Genomic DNA, 18,231 nt, shown 5'->3' with positions numbered 1-18,231 from the left:
CAACAAATATCAAGTAAAAATAAAAAATTGCCCTCCTCCATATTTACTTTAAATTAATGTAGGGCAGATAAATAATCACAATGGGAACAAACCCAAATGAATGATTTTGTTGCTTCCTACATCCTGAAATACAATGCAGTTCCTCACCCTGACGCTTTTGCTTTATTTTATGCAAACTTAAAACTATTAAACTCCCAATTTTTTTATTTGAGAATTATAATTTCAAATTCTTCAACAATTACTGATTTAAGTACCAAATTATTTGATTCTCAGAAGGTTAAAGATGAATTAGATGAATAAAAACAACATATAATTTTATCTCAGGTTCTTTCTCAGGTAGTTGTTGGTGCAGGAAGTTAGATGATGTATGCATGATTTTGAAGACTGAAAACATCCTTTTCCTTTCGTTCGGTGTTACAATTGAGTGACGGTCTCTTCCTTTCAGCTTCTGAGAATTTGACAAACTTTCCATACCTTTTGTTTGATTTCTACTTCTGCTTTTTAAATCATTTGATTGCATAATCTGTCTGTTAATCTTCCATAGGGTAGATTTGTTATTTGGAGTTGATCAGTATTGAGTAGATGGAGGTGCTTGTCCATAAATCAGAATGTCATCATAAGATTAATGTATCTCCATGATTCTGTCTAGAAACTTCTTACATTATAGGTTCATTACACAGATTGAATATTTTAAACATTTCGTTTGACTAATTTTTTTATTATGCTTCTCAGTTAAACAAAATACCAAATTTATTTCTCATAAAATTATAGTACTGAATACCAGTTAGACAGGATTATAATCCAGAATTATACCCTTACTTATAAGCAAGTCCATATACTGTACAGTAGATGCACTGAATATTTCTTAGGACTCCTTTTGTATTGAATGCCATAAAAGTACGGCAAAACGGAAAGCCCAAGTTGCTTTTAGCTGCATTTTTGGTTCAGCTTTCTCTAACCTTCCTGAGAGAAACCCTGTGAAGTTTTGGTCAGACTAGTTTAAAGGCATCTCCATGTCTAAAGTGGACCAACACCAGCTGATTACAAGGCTCCCCAAATCTTTGCTATCTGTAGAAACATCACACCGAATCTTAAGCAACTTAAAATTCTTGCCCATCCTGTCTTATTTTAGAGTTTGGGATCTTGATTTTCAAATGCAACAGAAAATTTCAGCCATGATCCATTGCTTTCTCTTCTTAGCCCAGGTAAGATGCTGAGATCAGATGTCACTAATTCAGGGTTGACTTAACACAATTGTGTCTGCATGTAGTGATTCTTGAAGTACTCAGTGGTGCTTCAAGACAGTCCACACAATGTAAATCTATCAAATGGACTTTGGTTTACAATAATCTCAAGGCTGCAGTTAACCACTGTGTATCTTTCTCTGCTACAGGCCTTCTGATTTTCTGTTCAAATACAGAAAATATCCTGTTAATGCGACCCCTGAAATTATCAGAAATGACCCAAAATATATTTTAAAAAATCTCTCAATTTATTGTCATTCATTACAAATTGTCTAAATTTGAATAAATATTTTCCCTCAAACTACTTGAGCCATTTGTGTTTTGTTCTTAATGAGCTTGTAGGGAAATTGTACATGTCATTGCAGCCTGCTGATTAAAGCAGTGGGAGAAATAGGGGAAGGTGGTTTTGATATGAAAGCCACAAGTGGACGAAATACCTCTTCACTTTTCTGCAAATGTCACTTCAACAGTTGTAGTTCCAGCATGATTGAAAAAAAAAGAAGAAAAAATGGCACAATCAAGTCAGAAATCACTCACCCAGGTCCCACTCACTTGCTTTCCTTCATGTCTGCAGGTTGATGTCAGAGTTTAACAGAAATGTAGCTTCGATGCAGGCGTAGAAGTTTGTTTTCTAAGTGCAGCTTGTTGCTTTCACTCCGCAGCATCACAAAGGAGAGCATTGTGGATGTGGAGGCCATGGTGAGGAAAGTGGAGCAGAAGATCGAGAGCTGTTCACAGCAGGACGTGGAGCTCCACATCGAGAGGGTTAGCTCACCTGCAAGGCCTTCTCATGCACCTTTGTTCCCTTTCACATCCAAATAAACACACAAAGTTGTATATCTTTCCTGCCTGGCAGCATAAAAGCATCCAGACTTTTAGGCCTTTATAATTTTGTTTAGGCAGGTACACAGCTCCCCTCACAGGAAGAACACAGCTGCTCTTAGAGTAGGTAAAAGTTTACCTCTTTGTTAAAACTCAATGTTCAAGCAAATTGGGATCATTGACCAGGTAAACCTCGTGCTAGCAGATGTGGAGAAATAAAATTTCAAAGATACGAGACCAGGTGTTCAGACTCTACACTTGAAATAATAACCAAACCGATCACAATAAACGCACACGTTTGTCAGCTGGAGTCAGCTTTTCACATAAACAGAGGGGGTGTCGCTTCTTATCCGCTTTCACTTTGACGTAGACGTCTGGAGGTCAGGTACTTTCCATTTTCTTAAGCCCTTATGTAAACATTGCAGCTTTGTTTCAGACATTTTATTATGCGAAGCTTTGTTTTCTTTTGCTTGTTTTTTTTTCTCTCAGATTTTTGTCATCAGCCAGGCAGAGCCTCGTCTCCCCCTGCAGCTGGAGGACGCAGTCAGGCCGGATGGAGATGGGGAGGAGGTGAGGTGACTTGAATGGACAAAAAAAATCTGTAACCTTAGACTCTAAACTGGTAGAGGTGTATGTCAAAAGAACTGCAAAAAGTGGTTTTATATAGGAGGGGTTGGAATACAAACCTTTCATATTTTTATTTGAGAAAACTTTGAGGAATGATGTTATTCCATTGTGACAAATGTGGGGGAAAAAATCAACTTGTGTTAGAAAGTTAGCAAATATTGCTGTTGTGCAGAACTAAATCACCATCTTAACTTTTGGCTCAATATTAGCTGTAATGACATGATTTAAAAAAGGCTGCATCTTATCTCTAGTGATATGATTTCACATGGTTAAAGCATGTTTAATGATCTCTGTTTTCAGACCATCACACAAGTTTTCCGTAGGCTTTAATTAGAGAAGAATGTTTATTTAAGAATGTTTTGGTGTTGACTTGAAGTTTATATCACCATGCACATCTCAAAATAATCCCATGTCCTTTGGAAGAGAAGCATATATTCCACTGTATCTAACAATGTGCATTCTTTGTGTTACCTTGAGTTTTGTTTTTTGGTTTTTTTGGGCTTCTAGCTCATTTAATTTTTATCCAACAAGAACACTACTTCCACTTAAACTCTACTTAAACTAGGCTAACTGCAGCTTCAGAAACAGTTGTTTTAGGACAGATGGTGGAGAAAAAGCGTCTGATTGTCGTAGAAGCTTTGACAGCCGTTTTGGATCCCTGTTGCAGTTGTTTTAAACTTTATTTGTTTCTCTGTCCGTCGTTCTTTCTAGACTTATTTAGACGAGCACATCTCAGAGGAAGTTGTTTGACATTTTATAGAGAAACAAGCATCTGTCACAGCATATTTCTACCTGAGAATAACAGATAAACATCACTTCATAATTAGAAGTTCTTCATTTTTGAACTCTGGCCAACTTAAAGAAAAATAAAATAAAAACAAGGGTGAAGTTATTTTTTGCAAAGGGATGGTTGCAGGTATCACAAATAGAATTTTTGATGTCTTTGATGAAACCATTTACAGTATTTTGTAGCACAAAACTGGAGTGAAGGGTGAACTATTAAAGACTTTTTAGCACATTTCAAACAGGGATGTCAAATAATTTGTCCTTGTATGTACACGGGTTGTGCCTTGTTGCAGTGAACACACCTGTTTGTGTCCACCAGCTACATTTCACATCTGCAGCAGGATCTCAGGTGTTTTCTGTTGGGATTCAACATGTCAGTCACACACTTGTAGCAGCACCTGTCGTCCCCAGAGACAGAGGGCAGATCGGCTCTGACTGTCTGCCTATCCAACGCTTTTTCCCCACTGTATGAGGCTGTCTGGGGCAGGATGTAGCAACATAGGCTGTTAACTCACGCCCCAGAGGATATTCTGAGGAAGCACGACATGACCCTGGAAGCATTAGTTCCTCCTGTGATGAAACATTTACTTTTTTATTTGTTTCTCTTTATATTCCTCCCTTTTCTGAATCGGTTCCCTATTGTCTTGAACAGCAGATGTTTTGGTGCAGCTGACTATTTTTGTTGTTGAATCTGCATCTGATCTTGTTTCCCATTTAGTGCTTGGTGCGCATATTCTCACAGTCGTGTGAAAATATTAGGACATGTCAGTGCTCAGTTTATTTAGTTGTTCATATATTGATGTCACATTTTATTTATCTCAGGGAAAATAATTTATTAGCACATTAGTGTTTTCTTATTTAAACAGAAGATATTAACAGAAATTTGTTTTCTGTCTCCGGGAAAAAAGTTGGTCACCCTATCACCTAGAAGCTAGTGTTAGCTCCTTGAGCTAAAGTAACTTAAGTGAGAAATTTGCTTTAATCCTTACTTTATATTCAGATTGGTTTCATGATTTTTGTACAATGCAAAGGATTAAAATTTTTTAGGCCTTATTAAATCTTTATGAACCCTTAATAGCTTCTGCAATTTTTTATTTTTTGGACAGTTCTCAGTCTGACGTTTAAACGACACAAATCATCTTTAGCATACCAAGTTGTCACCTTAGTGGGAAAATTTAAATGGCTAAAATATAAATTAGAAATACATTTTTGGATTGCCCTAACTTATCTCTCACTTGATTTTGAATGTCCTTTACTTCATTTTTAAAGAAACTTACAAGAGGTATTTTCTTTTAACGGGTCACTTGAAATTTTTAGTAGCATTGAAATGGATAGAGAAGAATGTTTGCATGCACATATATACCCAAAATTAGACAGATTTTCATTTACTTTTTTCACTCAAATGTATGAATTAAAACTACTTAGCACATCTCTGTTGTTGCTAATTTAATGTTTCTCGACAAATTAGAATACAATCAAAATTAAATTATTCTTCTTTGGATACTTATGGCATAAAACTCATAAAAACCTGCTTACATTTTTTTATATTCACTTTTTCCTTCCACTAAACGTTACATTAATAAGCCAGTGACCAGCAAGCTTCTTTAGCAAACGCTTCTGGCACAGTATTGTCCTTGTGGAGGATGTTATGACCTTATTACTGGATAACTTTCAAGTTAGTTTTTTCCATTTTAGTGATAACTTTCTGTTTTATTTTTATTGCATGATATATAATATTATGTTTTATGAAAAAAAGTCAATTTTGAGCTTTATTAACTAAGCCATGATTAGATGGACATTTGAAACACATCATGCTCTGTATGATGAGTTTAGCTGAATTAGTGGAATGAAGTTACTTTTCTAAGTTACTGAGAATGGCCCCTATATGTTATATCTTAACATATCCAGATATGCAACACTCCTTATGTTTCATCCCTTGTGAGCTTTAAAAAGCCTATAAAATATTTACACATCACTGAATACAAGCACCCCTGTGTGAAGAACAGGAGCAGAACAGATCAGCTCTGTTGAATATTTCATAAGTCGAATGTTTGGTTGTGATGTTACAATGTTTTTTTTCCCCTCAGGAAGGAAGAGCCACTGTTAACCAGGATACCAGGCTGGACAACAGGGTGATTGATCTCAGGGTAAGAGACATCAGAAATGTGTTAAAACTATCAATTGGTGGATATTATCCTAAAAGTGACACTTGGTGGAGGAAAAGAAAATCTCAGTTCACATTCCTACAAACATGCGTGTTTTTTCAGTAAAAAATTCAAGCAACACCATTCAAAACTTATCTTTTACATTCCATCGTCTAAATTTAGAAGCGGCTTCATTCAGACTTTTCAGGTTAAGCTGAAACTGCCACAGCATTGAAGCGCGGTACTTTAGATCAAACAGAAAGCAAACTACCTAATAACTTCAAAACGACTGAGCAAACCACTGCACCTTAGAAGAGCAAACATTCATCTGTGATTTAGCACATCTCCCACACAATGCGGCAGCATGCTAAATCTATACGAGCAGCAGAAGGCACATAGCCGCCGAGTCTCGCCTTGTTTTGATATGTATCGGTGATACGGCTGGCAGGAAGGCAGCAACACCACAGCAGAGACACGGCGCTCTAAAGCCTCACAACAACACCTGTTTCTGTAACACTTGAAGCTCACAGACGAGGGTCTGTCATCACTTGTTCACTTTAGGGCCTGGCGAGGCTGTAAAGCGGTTCCCACTCTGGTAGACAAACACTCGATGAGGGACCCATAAAGCTCCTCTAAGAATAGTTGAGTTTCCATGAAACTTCTCTCATGTGATGCTTGAACATCAGGTGCTTTGTACAATGAAAAGCAGAGAAAGTTCAGTTGTGTTCATTTAGTTTGTGCAATAAAGCTTGGACTTGCAATCTGTCCAGAGTTATTTCATTCATTGCTCATTTTTTCTTTGAAACAGTGCAGTTCAAAACATTTTGAGTGATATATGTACGCTCCTTGCTGTTTGACCGTTGCATCATTATTTTTTAGATGTGCGATTGTTAATTTTAAACAGCATTACAGATTTAACATTTTTAAAGTATATTTTTGCTTCTAGTTCCTCTATTTTATGCTTTAACTGCAACAAATGGAGATCATTTTAACAGGTTCATGCACAGCTTCACATACAGGATTTGTTTGTTGAAAGAGTAGTGTATCAAACTGAAAAAATATAAGCAATTTAAAGCTATAAAATGATTCTGTAAATGAAACTGAATTGATCAAATGATGGGTAAAAGGATGTTTTTTTTGTAGTTATTCTTCCACTTATGAACATAACAGAGCAAAACTGTCTCTCACCTCATCACAACATGCAAGTTTTGAAAATAAACTACAAATTGCTTAAATATAATGGTTGCAAAGACATGAAAACTTTCAACATGTGTCTTCAAGAAAACATACAATTTGTGTAGACGTTGGCGAATGTGTTAATGTTACAGTGCAAAAATTGACCTTATATGGTGAGCAATCTACCCAAAATGTTGGAAAAAATAAATAATATTAAATATATAGATTTTCTCCCAATAGTATAATTTATTGAAAAACATTTTTTTCTGCTGTTTTAAACAAGTGTCACCAAATGTGACCCTGGCAAAATGAGCATGAATGTGATAGTTGTATAATTCACTAATAACTTTGCATTTCTTTAAGATATTGAGATTTTATACAAAGAAAATAAACTTCTTGTATACTTTGCAATGCTACATTTTATCTGTTAATATGTCACAATATAAAATGCAGAAGTTTAACTAATGCAATGCATGTCATTGCATAGTCAGATGTTATGCAGTTCTCTAGAGGTGGTTTTATCATTTCTCTAAGGTATTTCACATTTGCCAAATACTTTAAAAGAATAACTGAGTTGTTAGATTAACTTCAGACATTTTTATTACTATCAAATTCCAGTATTAACATTATTTTAACCATTTTGGAGTCTGTCATTGTTTACCATGGTAAGGGAAAAAAAAAAAAAAGATGAATTCTTTGCTCGTCTTGCGACGTGCGTCTGAAACCGCACGTAACCATAAATTTAAATTTTGGACCTTGAAACCCGTCTGTGGTATCTCATCACCGCAGCTGGGTTTCTGAACCGTAGAGTTTGCCTCTGAGTTGTAAGTGATGTTCAGGTGCTTCTTATAAGTAACCGCAGCTTCAGAAGAGCTGCTGGTTGAGGAGACCAACTACTGCCTCCATATCCCCCATTGCACCTTCTCGCTGCAGACTTGCTGTAAACAGGAAGCGCTTTCGAAGGTATAAACGTGGCCTCACTCAAACTGGCTTTTTTCTGATTGTTTTCCCCAGATTAAAAGAAAGGTTCGGCCCAAACGTATGACGCACAGCAAAAATGAGTCAGAGCCATTCTGCTTTGCAGCTTTGCAAAGGTGTTGATAAAAATGCTCAGGAAAGTTTTATATCTTTCTCACTTCTTCTTTTTACCAATTGTTCTCGCTGGTGGTTCAGATTTCAGTCAGACATCCCTGAAGCATTGTCTGTCGAGTTAGAAGTTGGCCGGTACTCGCATGCTATCACTTTTCCCTTTTTTGTCAAGAAGTAGTCATGATGTCTATTCAAATTTAGGCCATCAGTACAGATGAGACTTGATAGCAACAGTTTCTCTCCTTTTGACATGTAATAGTTGTAGTCGCAGGCCAGTAAACTGTAGAGGTTTGTGGTAATCTGAGATGAGTCAAAGGATTTCTAGGGAGTGTACTTTTACGTTTCTGTCTGCTTATTTTATTCAACTGTCACACATTTTGGTTTTGGGGGTTAATTTTTAACAGTAATCTTCGCTGTCAGCATTTACATTGATAATGATAGGCTTTGCATTCCCGGAGCTCCCACCGGGCTCTGATGCAGGTCTCGCCCTTGGCAGAAAATAAATGTTTCAACCTTCGTGCAGACGGGAGGTGCAAGATAAAAAAAAAAACAACAAAAAAAACTGGCAATCTTGTTTTTGCACATCTGTTCCGATTGGGTAATGAGTCCAATGAATCACTCTGTGTGTGGTAACGCTGCTCTGCTTGTGGTTCAATGTTTTATGCGTGTGTATGTGTATCTGTGTTTCCTCCCAAAGACCACCACCAGCCAGGCCATCTTCCGCCTGCAGTCAGGAGTCTGCCAGCTCTTCAGAGACACCCTCACCAAAAAGGGCTTTGTGGAGATCCAGACCCCCAAAATAATATCTGGTAAAACTGTTTTCTTATCTTGGCCCAGTTGGGGAAACTGATCTTTTTTTCTTTTTGTTTTTTTAAGCCATCTCAGTGGAGGCACCCTTGTTTCCATCCTACCGCCCACAGGTGCCCTGTGAGTCATGAAGTGACGGTTGTAAATCACGCTTCCTCTACTAGTATGCATTTTAAAATCATAAACCAAACATTAAGTTCAGATGAATCTCCCAACTTTAGTCATAAAACCAAAACAGTCATGCAAACATGACACAGTTTGGAATATGAAAAAATGTTAGGCCACTCAGGATCTTAAACTTAAAACATTAGCCTCTCTGCTTCATTTTAATTGAACACCAATTTCTATTTGGAAAAGGGAAGTTTTACTGTAGTTGTACTTTGGTTCAGAACACAACAATTATTCTTTCAGAGTTCAGAGGTATTTTCCTTGAATTGTTACCCCCTCTACCAGCTTTTCCTACCATAGAGAGCAAAAACAAACTTTAAAAAAATAATAGACTTGTTCAACTGCTTAAAGCAAACATATTAAAACTGCTGCAGCAAGAAAGTCTCACAACTGTGAAAACCAAGGAAAACATAGCACAGTTCAGGGATCAAGTTGTAAGGAAGTTTAATCCACTGAACACTGTTCAATCCATCATCTGAAAATGGAAAGAGTAAGACATGCAGCCCAAGTGGCCCATGGCAGCTCTGGAGGAGGAGAAGCTGTTTGTTCATTCCACAAATGGGGCCTTTACTTTAGGGAGTATACTCTTATGTTTCAGTGTGCTCTTTCATCTGTTACACAATTTTGTTTTGAGGATTAATTTTTAACAGTGATCTCCCCTGCTTTGCTTTCAACTGTAGCAAGAGTTGGGGAAAAAAAGCCAAAAGCATAAAAGAAACTGCAGACCAAACCAACCAATGCTTGTTATTCATTCACACAGCAGAAACACACATTCTTAGTGTTTTTGGTCTAGTTTCTTGTGCAAATGTCTCAGTACACTTGAAATAAAGCAAAACCAACTTAAAAGCAGATTTTCAGCATAAAGGAACTTGATTTAAGTGAAAAATTTCTTAATATTGATGAAAAAGTACAAAAGTATAATGAAACAATCTGCCATTGGAACATGACAATTCTCCCATGTTTCCTCAAGTTATAATTCTCTTGCTTCACACATACCCGTTTTCAATTGCTGGCCGATTAGCAGACTTTTATTGAACTGCAATTATCTGAGTCAGATGTGTTAAAGTAGGGAAACATCTGAAACATGCAGGGCAGGGTGCCTCGAGGACCAGGATTGGGAGACGTGGCTTTTGTCAAAGTCTATTCAGAAGATTGTTTTTGTAGCATCAAACCTTCACCTCTCAATTTTCACGTCTTTTCACACTCCAAGGTTTTAATTAGACGAAGAAGTTGCCAGCTGGAGAGAATATAAAACAAAACAAAAAAGATTCTTCACCCTGCAAAACAGAGTTCAAATGTTTTTGAGCTCTTTCAATTGTGTTTCTTCTCCTGTTGGTATTTTTCCTCTATTCTAGTAGAAATATTCAACTTGAGCTAAAACCTGAGACAGAGGCGGCAAAAGCATGTTACATAAAAAACTCCAAAACATGTAATATAAAAGGGCAGTGTCTTTGTGCTATCCCTGGACTCCCACGTGATTCTCACATTTGAAATGAACAGCTTCGCTCTCACTTCCTCTTTTACTGCGTGGGAGCCAATCGTTGCGTCTTCGCCTCATTTTAAAACTGCCGCGTTTTTTCTTTTTGGCGGCACCTGCCAGGCAACATGATGTGCTTTTTGCAAAACCGCATCTTCCTGCCTTGGCTACACCCATCACACACGCAGCGTACAGTTTGTGCCGTGTGAGAACCCCCCTACCCACGCCCTGTTATATATTTTCACTATGGCACGAGAACATCAGATAGCGTCTTCCTTGATGACGTTTGTGTCGAACAGAAAGCTGCAGATGTGCTTTGCATGGCTGGTCGTTATGTAATCCTGAAACGTGTTGTTTTTGAATAAAAACACATCGCAGTCTTGGTGAAGGTTAAAAATAAGTTTGTACCGCATTATGACAACTTACATAAAGTAATTGAACATTAGGTTCAGAGAGTTTGCTGTTGTGCAAAGTGACCTTGAAGGGTACTTTGTTAAGCTCTTTATTTTAGCTGAGTTTTTTTCATTTTTTTTATCTTTGCCTTATCAAAAACAATGCCTGTTAAACACAAAGTCTTCATCTAACAAGACTTTGGGTATATCGTTATTTAGTGAAGTTTTAGTGATACTTCACTAAAACACATGAGGTATCACGTGTTTTAGTTGAATTCAACCAAACCCATGTTGGAAAATGTGAGTTTTTTTGCAATATTTAAACATAAGAGCAGCAAATGATCAATATTTCTGTTCAGTTATTTCTAACACTCAACTTTTCAAATGTATGCATTCACATTCAATAGATTTGGCGGTGCAGATATTACATAGGCTGTGTGTAATACAAAGGATATCACAAACTTTCTTTTTAGTATTATTATTATTATCATTATTATAAGGCCTTGTTATTTTGAAAATCCCATTGAGATTCAAATCTCTTGCAGGAGAATCCTGGTCAAGTCTGTCAGCAGCTTCATTCCTACCAGAAAACAAACCATTTGAGTCAGAATCCAAACACTATTGTTGATTTTTATAAACCTCCGAGGTAAAAAATTAGCTGCATGTCAACTGATGTTCAAAGTGTTATCAGACAGTTGAGTCTGAGTACAATTAACCAATTTGTGGTTCACTTTCAAATCACACCTAAAAATGACTCCACCCTCATCATACCAGTTTCTATTTGAGCAAAGATCAAAGTGCTTAAAGAAATAATCTTTAATTTATTATTTACTTTCAGAAAATCTTATTCAAAGTTAATTCTAAGGTGAACTAAAGGCAGTCCCACCATTGGTCCTTAAAGTTGAGTTACAGCTCAAATGTGGAAAATATATTTAAATTGGCAAATTGGCTCTCCTTGAAACATTAAGAATGACATGAGTAGATCTACAAAAGCGTCATTTTATGTTTGAATATTAAATTGAAAATAGTAGAAGGGTGACCGTTTATCCAGAGACAAAAACAGGAAAGTGGTATAAAAATTTTAAGTCTCATTTCCTATGACCCATTTGTTGTTTATGAATTGGAGCAGCAGGTGGCCGATACGTCAGACTGATTATTTTTATTTTATCTTGTTCATTTGTTCCCACTCCCAATCAGTCGGTTTTTGTTTTTCTCCTGAGGTCAGTTTCTTGCTTATCAAACATCTGTGTTGTGGACAGAAGCAAACTCTGTTAAGAATAATTTCCTACAGAGCTGCTTGAAGTGTTGGAAAAGGTCAGCAGTCAGTTTTTTTAGGCTTATCAACCCCTTTATCACGACAGTGAGCTAAGATAATCTGAGACTGAAAATGGCTAAGCTTTAAGATGCATCCCAGTACACATAAAATAATCTTTCAACTATTTTCTTGCTACTTTAAAACCATAAATAATTAATTGATTTGATTGTGAATCAGTAACAACTTTAAAGCTTCTTTTCTGGATGCAACCTTGTCTTTTCCCGTGATAGATATAGTTCAATTTTAGTTCAACCATCTCTAAAATGTAAACAACAAGGTTTCAGTGAATTCCATAGTATTTTTAGCCACACACACACACACACACATTCTCACACACACACACCTCCACATACCATAATGGGAGGTGTGGGGATAGCAGTCACAACCAGTTGAATATCTCAATTCTGATCCATGTGATTAAAATTTTTGCTTTTGTTTGCCGTCTTCATTCAGGTTTCTGCAGGTGTCTTCATTCACCTGGTGTAGTCCAGAAGTTGGTTTATCTAAAAACATTTCAGATTTGATTGTGAATTTACATTTCGATTCAGAAGTCCAAGCGAGGGAAACGACTTTGACTTTCTGAGGGCAGAGCCAGGAGAGAGGCCAAGGGCCAACCTGAGTGTCGAGGTATTCGTCAGCTGACAGCCTTAGAAAGGTCGGAGGTCGGACCTGCTGAGGTCCAAACTTGATTTCCAATGGGAGGAAACACTGCAGTTGAAGGTGATCTGATCGACCAAAAGGGGGATTCCTGGAGTTTATTCAAGTATTGTTCTTCTTCCAAACCTTCCCCCAGTTTGATATTAAGAATCAAAATTATGCACGAAAACCTTGAGTTCACCGTTAGAGAGAGACATTGGTAGACAGCTTTATTTAACATGTTGTGAACAAGACAGTCATGACACCGTCAGAAACACGACATAACAGCAGTCATAAAAATGAGTAAGTCTTCATGAATATTTATGACTGTTGTCATAAAGTGTCATTCGGTAAATCATGACACTTTGAATACAAAGTTGACATTATTCAAACTGTCTTTGTTGTGACAACTTGACATTAACCAAGAAATCATGATCTGGCATAAATTTGTTATAAAAGTATTACTGATTAAACTTTAAAAATGATGTAGCTGTATGTTATTAAAGCTAAAGTCTATATCCTACCAGCATAAACATTACATTTTTTTTCCGTACTTCTGATTTCCTACCATGAGTAAGCAAAAGATTTAAATTCATACTCCCCTCCCCCACAAAAGTGGATGCATTTTACTTTGTAATGTAGCTCACTTATTATTATTCACTTATACATTGTTCACCCGTCACATTTCCATCAAATTGCTACGTACCTCTGAATCTGTGTTGTTCAGCCACATTCACAGGAAATCACGAGACTCCATTGATTTTTAACATCATCTAATTGCTGCTTACATCATCAGAGCCGCATTTCTGTTGCATCAGATGCTAAAACGGATCTGATGTGTTTTGGGAATTATTTTTGATAGGTTGGACAGGTGAAACATTTCATAATATAATGATACTAATATTATTTTTTTTTATATAATTAATCTTGAGGCTTTATTAGTGTTCTGCACACTGGTGCTACCCTTCCATTATGTGTAGATAAAGTTCTCTACAGGTCTGGTTGTAGAGACATCTCAAGCAATCCTCATTCATCCACCTCTGATTTGGAAGAGCATATATTTTCCAGTCCAGTTTGTAAAGTATTAGTTAATTGCTTTGAGACCTTTCTAGTTGGAACTAATCACTCCCTGTCTTGCAATTATTCCAGCAGCAGACAGATAAATAGAAACCGTTGCTATGCTCATCGTCCTTTTTGGGTTCTGCTGGAACCTTGGCTGATTTTGGGCTCATTTGTCAGTCTCAATTTGAATTTTTGAGATATTTTTTGGCACAACATTCACCTTGTTAATTTTTCAGTGTGAGTAAGAAGCTCAAAAAACACAAAAAGGTCTGAAATTTGTCAGACAGGGTAAAAAATAAGTCCAGGAACTTTGAATTGCCTTCAGACTACTTGAAAAATAGTTTCCAAGAAAAACTTTAAACATTACAGGGCACTTTTTTGCTCCTTTTAGGTAAAATATAAAGAAAATGTTCCAAGAGTTTTGTAGAGCGCCATACCTCAGGTAAGATTGGGTGAAGTTTTGAAAAGCACTCTCAGCCTTCGCAGGTCATAGTAATCTTTTTTTGCAGGTTGAGCTGGGAAAAAAAAATCCCCCCATCACTCCTGAAAATTGTCTTTGCCCTTTCCTAGCTGCCAGCGAAGGTGGAGCGAACGTCTTCACGGTGTCTTACTTCAAGTCCAGCGCCTACCTGGCCCAGTCCCCTCAGCTCTACAAGCAGATGTGCATCTGTGCTGACTTTGACAAGGTCTTCTGCGTCGGCCCTGGTAAAAGAGACGCCTCTCGTCTGACACCTTATAAGCTGGCAAAGTCCTCACAGGCATAATAAAAAAATGAGCATCAGGAGTGTAATGAAAACCGTAGACCCTATTAACTGAAATGACACGTTTAAAATGGCTCCAAATGTGTTAAAGTTTAACAGACATCCCACTGGTCCTGTAACTGTGGACAGAGCTTATAGTTGGTCCGTTAGTGACGTAAAGGGACTTGTAAAATACTTTTTACACAGACTTGGGAGAACCTCATGCTTTGTAGTTGAGGAAATACTGCCACCATCTGATGAGGTGAGCAAACACTTGAATGCATAGCTGGTTTAATAGAATGACGTTCTTATTTAAAACACTTTGTTTGATGTATATTTAGGAAGAGAACACCGCTCGGTGGATTGTGTTTTTTCCCAGTTCCTCTGTGGCTGCACCTGACGAATCAAAGGGCTCAAGATCATTGTGCTCACTGCTGTTGCCTTAGTTACAGTCATGCAGGCTCAGTATGAAGAAGTGAGGTCAAATGTGCTCAAATATCTAAATGGTCAGAAGCTCAGCTTTGTTCAGCTTTAGCCCCTAGATCTATGATGCGCTTTAGAAAAGAAGCAAGAGAATAAAAAGGTCCAACTCCAGTCGGTGGCTGGTTATTTGTTCAGGGGAGGAAATGAGACTGTTGAAGATTTATCTCCACTCTCACTATACAGTACCTTGTAAAAGTCTAATTCCCTTTAAACGTTTTCACTTTCAGTTATATAACTTCTAAGTTGTTTGGGAACATTAGTGAACAAACGGCATCATAAACGGACCATGATGATTATGCAGACTATTAATCAGAGAAGTAGCAAGGAGGAACTTCAGAGGAGCTCAAGTTGATTTGAAAAACAATCTTTCAACATAACAATTAGCTAAGCTCTCCACTATTCTGGCCTTCATGGAAGAGTGGGGAAAAAAGAAAAAATTAACATAACTGTTAATCCACATTTATTTTACCCTCTTCTTCCTTTAGATCCAGTCAGGTTGCATGCTAGTTTTGTCATTTTTAACGTATGACTTCTTTTGACCCTGATGTTAAATGTCCGACGTTCAGTTTTCAGGGCAGAGGACTCCAACACTCACCGTCACCTGACTGAGTTTGTGGGTCTGGATATTGAGATGGCCTTCAGCTACCACTACCACGAAGTGATTGACTCCATCACTGACACCATGGTGCAGATATTCAAGGGCCTCAGAGACAAGTAAGAAGCCAGACAGGATATTTACCAAGTCACAGTTAGACATGCTTTAGAGGGTCATAAATCTGCTGAGAAGTGATAAAAATCCTATTCAAGCTATAGGTTGTGTCCGAAGAGTACACATAATGCTACTTTTTATTCACAATGTTTTTGTATGAGCATAAATATCCCAAGCTGAGTTGGATTCCAGAAACCTGAACACAACAGAAAACTGGGTTAATAAATTTTACATATGTTTACTTAAATAGTTGATTATTTGTTTTCACAAAGGGAGTATCGACTCTCTTGTATCTTTATAAATCAGAATAAACTAAGAAAAATATATTTTTACACATTAAGAAAACACAGAAGAAAACGTACATTCACATATACTTAATAAATGTGAAGAAAACCATTTTATTGCATCAGGCTAAACATTTCTTGGTTTAGGTCAGTGAAAATCATTCCTATTTACTAAATACCATAAAAACAAGTGAGATTTTTTACTTTGTTCAAATTCAAATGTTTATATACATGAAGAACTCTTTAAGCAATTTGAAAAAAGGCCAAGAGACGATACTAAAGCTTTGTAAACTGAATAATTCATAACATTTGGGTTAAATGAAGACACACCTGCAGATTTATTCAACATTCTGCCATCTGTGACTTAATGGGAAATTAAAATCAACAGTCCCAGAGACCTGAGGGGCCACAGCCATTAGTTACAACAATTATTTCCAAGTATAAACACCATGGAAATGTCCAGCCATCATACCATTCTGGAAGGTTTTGGTTTGGTTTCACCATCTTCTCATCTGTGAAGTACGACAGTGGCAACATCATGCTGTCTGGAAGTTTAGCTGCAGGAGGGACTGGTGCACTTTGCAACAATAAAGGGCATCATGACCGGGGTCATATGTACCGGCACCCCTGACTGTTCCTGTAAAAATTTTTATTGGGATCTTACAGTTTCCAGTAAGAAACTTCAGACTTTTGGAAAACTTTTAACAATCCATGACTTCATGTTTCTTTGGATCATAAGTAAATAAATAAAACTCTCTTGGCCTCTTTTCAAAATGAGTTTAATAATTTCTCATCTATGTATGCAAATGATACAAAAGACGACTTGGAAGAGATGCAGATCCAAAATAACATTAAGCCAGTTGCACCATGGAATTTGATACGATGTGACTCTACTGCCTCCTACTGGTGGAAATCAGTGCAGCAGGAAGCAGATGGCCAAATCATAGAGTAAATATCACACACAAAAAGCCCTGCAGCATTTCTGTCAGTTGGTGCATTCCAGTAAAAGAAGAACACAATAAACAATAAAGTCCCACTTCGTAAATTAATGATTGAAGCATCTGTCCAGGGAAAGTCGGCTTTATCAGAGTAAATGCCGACTAATGCAGTTCAAGTTGCCTTTGTTGGTTTGTTTTACCTTATGACAGTTGTTCCTCTTTTCTGTTCTCAGTCCAATTTGCTACTTCGGTTCTCATGACTTCCCAGACTATTTCCTTTGACGTGTGTGCTTATTTTGACTCAGAGCAACTCATGACTGTTGTTTTCTGGAAACATCTGTCGTCACATGCTGTTTAGACATCATTTTAAAAAGAATATTTATTAGAAGATATAACAGTTAAGATCTGATTCATGTTTTCTGTTTCTCTGGAAATAGTGAGGGATTTTCATTCCCTTGTAAAAACTTCGCGAACCTTTGGAGTTTTTTTTACATGTTGCGGCATTACAACCACAAACTTTATGTGAAAAACTAGTACAAACCAGAGTATAAAGTTGAAATAAAAGTAAAGCATAAATTATTTTCTCATTGTATACTTATTCATTTGTATTCAGCTCCTTTGAGTCAATATGATAAACTGTTGGTTGTTGTTAATAAATCTAACAGAGCACTGAGAAAAATAAAGAGCTCACTGCACTGAACCTCATTGAAAACCTCCTGATTATTCCACCAAATATTGATTTCTGAACTCTTCCTGAGTTAAAACATTAGTATTGTTGTTTTTAAATGAATATCAGCTTGTTTTCTTTGCTTTTTTTGAGCTCTGAAAGCACTGCATCTTTTTCATTATTTTGACCATTTCTCATTTTCTGCAAATAATTATTCCTGCATTATATATTTTATGTTAAAAATGTGAAAATCAATGAATAATAAAATTAAAACTGTTCTCTGGTTTTTCTGCATCAGCTTCCAGACTGAGATTCAGACGGTGAACAAGCAGTTCCCCAGCGAGCCGTTTAAATTCCTGGAGCCCACTCTGCGGCTTGAATACACGGAGGCCTTGGCCATGCTGCGCGAGGCCGGAGTGGAGATAGGAGACGAAGACGACCTGAGGTCAGGTTACGTCACAGACCCTCTGCACGGGTCGCCATGTTTCGTCAGATAGTTTTAATTTGAAAATGCAGAAGTCAGGATATGCTTTAAGGAACTTTATGTAATTCTCGTGATAACACCACGTTTCCAGAACTTTTTCTTTTTGAGCAGGAAATGAAAGCATTTGAAAACTGTGTGAAAGTTTTTTGCTGATGGTAAATAAAATGTTTAACGATCTTTT

The 18,231-nt window shown here is 37.1% G+C and overlaps 1 protein-coding gene across 2 annotated transcripts in view; it reads left to right on the top strand.

The window, feature by feature from the left end:
- The window catches only part of dars1 (aspartyl-tRNA synthetase 1), a 37,292-nt gene that overhangs the window by 16,567 nt on the left and 2,494 nt on the right, over positions 1-18,231 (top strand). For both annotated transcript variants that reach the window (XM_055032161.1, XM_055032160.1), the window contains exons 7-13: positions 1,907-2,009; positions 2,556-2,636; positions 5,567-5,626; positions 8,586-8,697; positions 14,316-14,450; positions 15,535-15,682; positions 17,865-18,011. In XM_055032161.1, the coding sequence (XP_054888136.1) occupies positions 1,907-2,009; positions 2,556-2,636; positions 5,567-5,626; positions 8,586-8,697; positions 14,316-14,450; positions 15,535-15,682; positions 17,865-18,011 (786 nt within the window). The remainder of the gene's footprint in view (positions 1-1,906; positions 2,010-2,555; positions 2,637-5,566; positions 5,627-8,585; positions 8,698-14,315; positions 14,451-15,534; positions 15,683-17,864; positions 18,012-18,231) is intronic.

The sequence above is a fragment of the Poeciliopsis prolifica genome, unplaced genomic scaffold, assembly GCF_027474105.1.
Source record: "Poeciliopsis prolifica strain line A6 unplaced genomic scaffold, Auburn_PproV2 SCAFFOLD007, whole genome shotgun sequence".
NCBI classification, from domain to species: Eukaryota; Metazoa; Chordata; class Actinopteri; order Cyprinodontiformes; family Poeciliidae; genus Poeciliopsis; species Poeciliopsis prolifica.
This window is presented reverse-complemented; position numbering and strand designations above follow the sequence as displayed.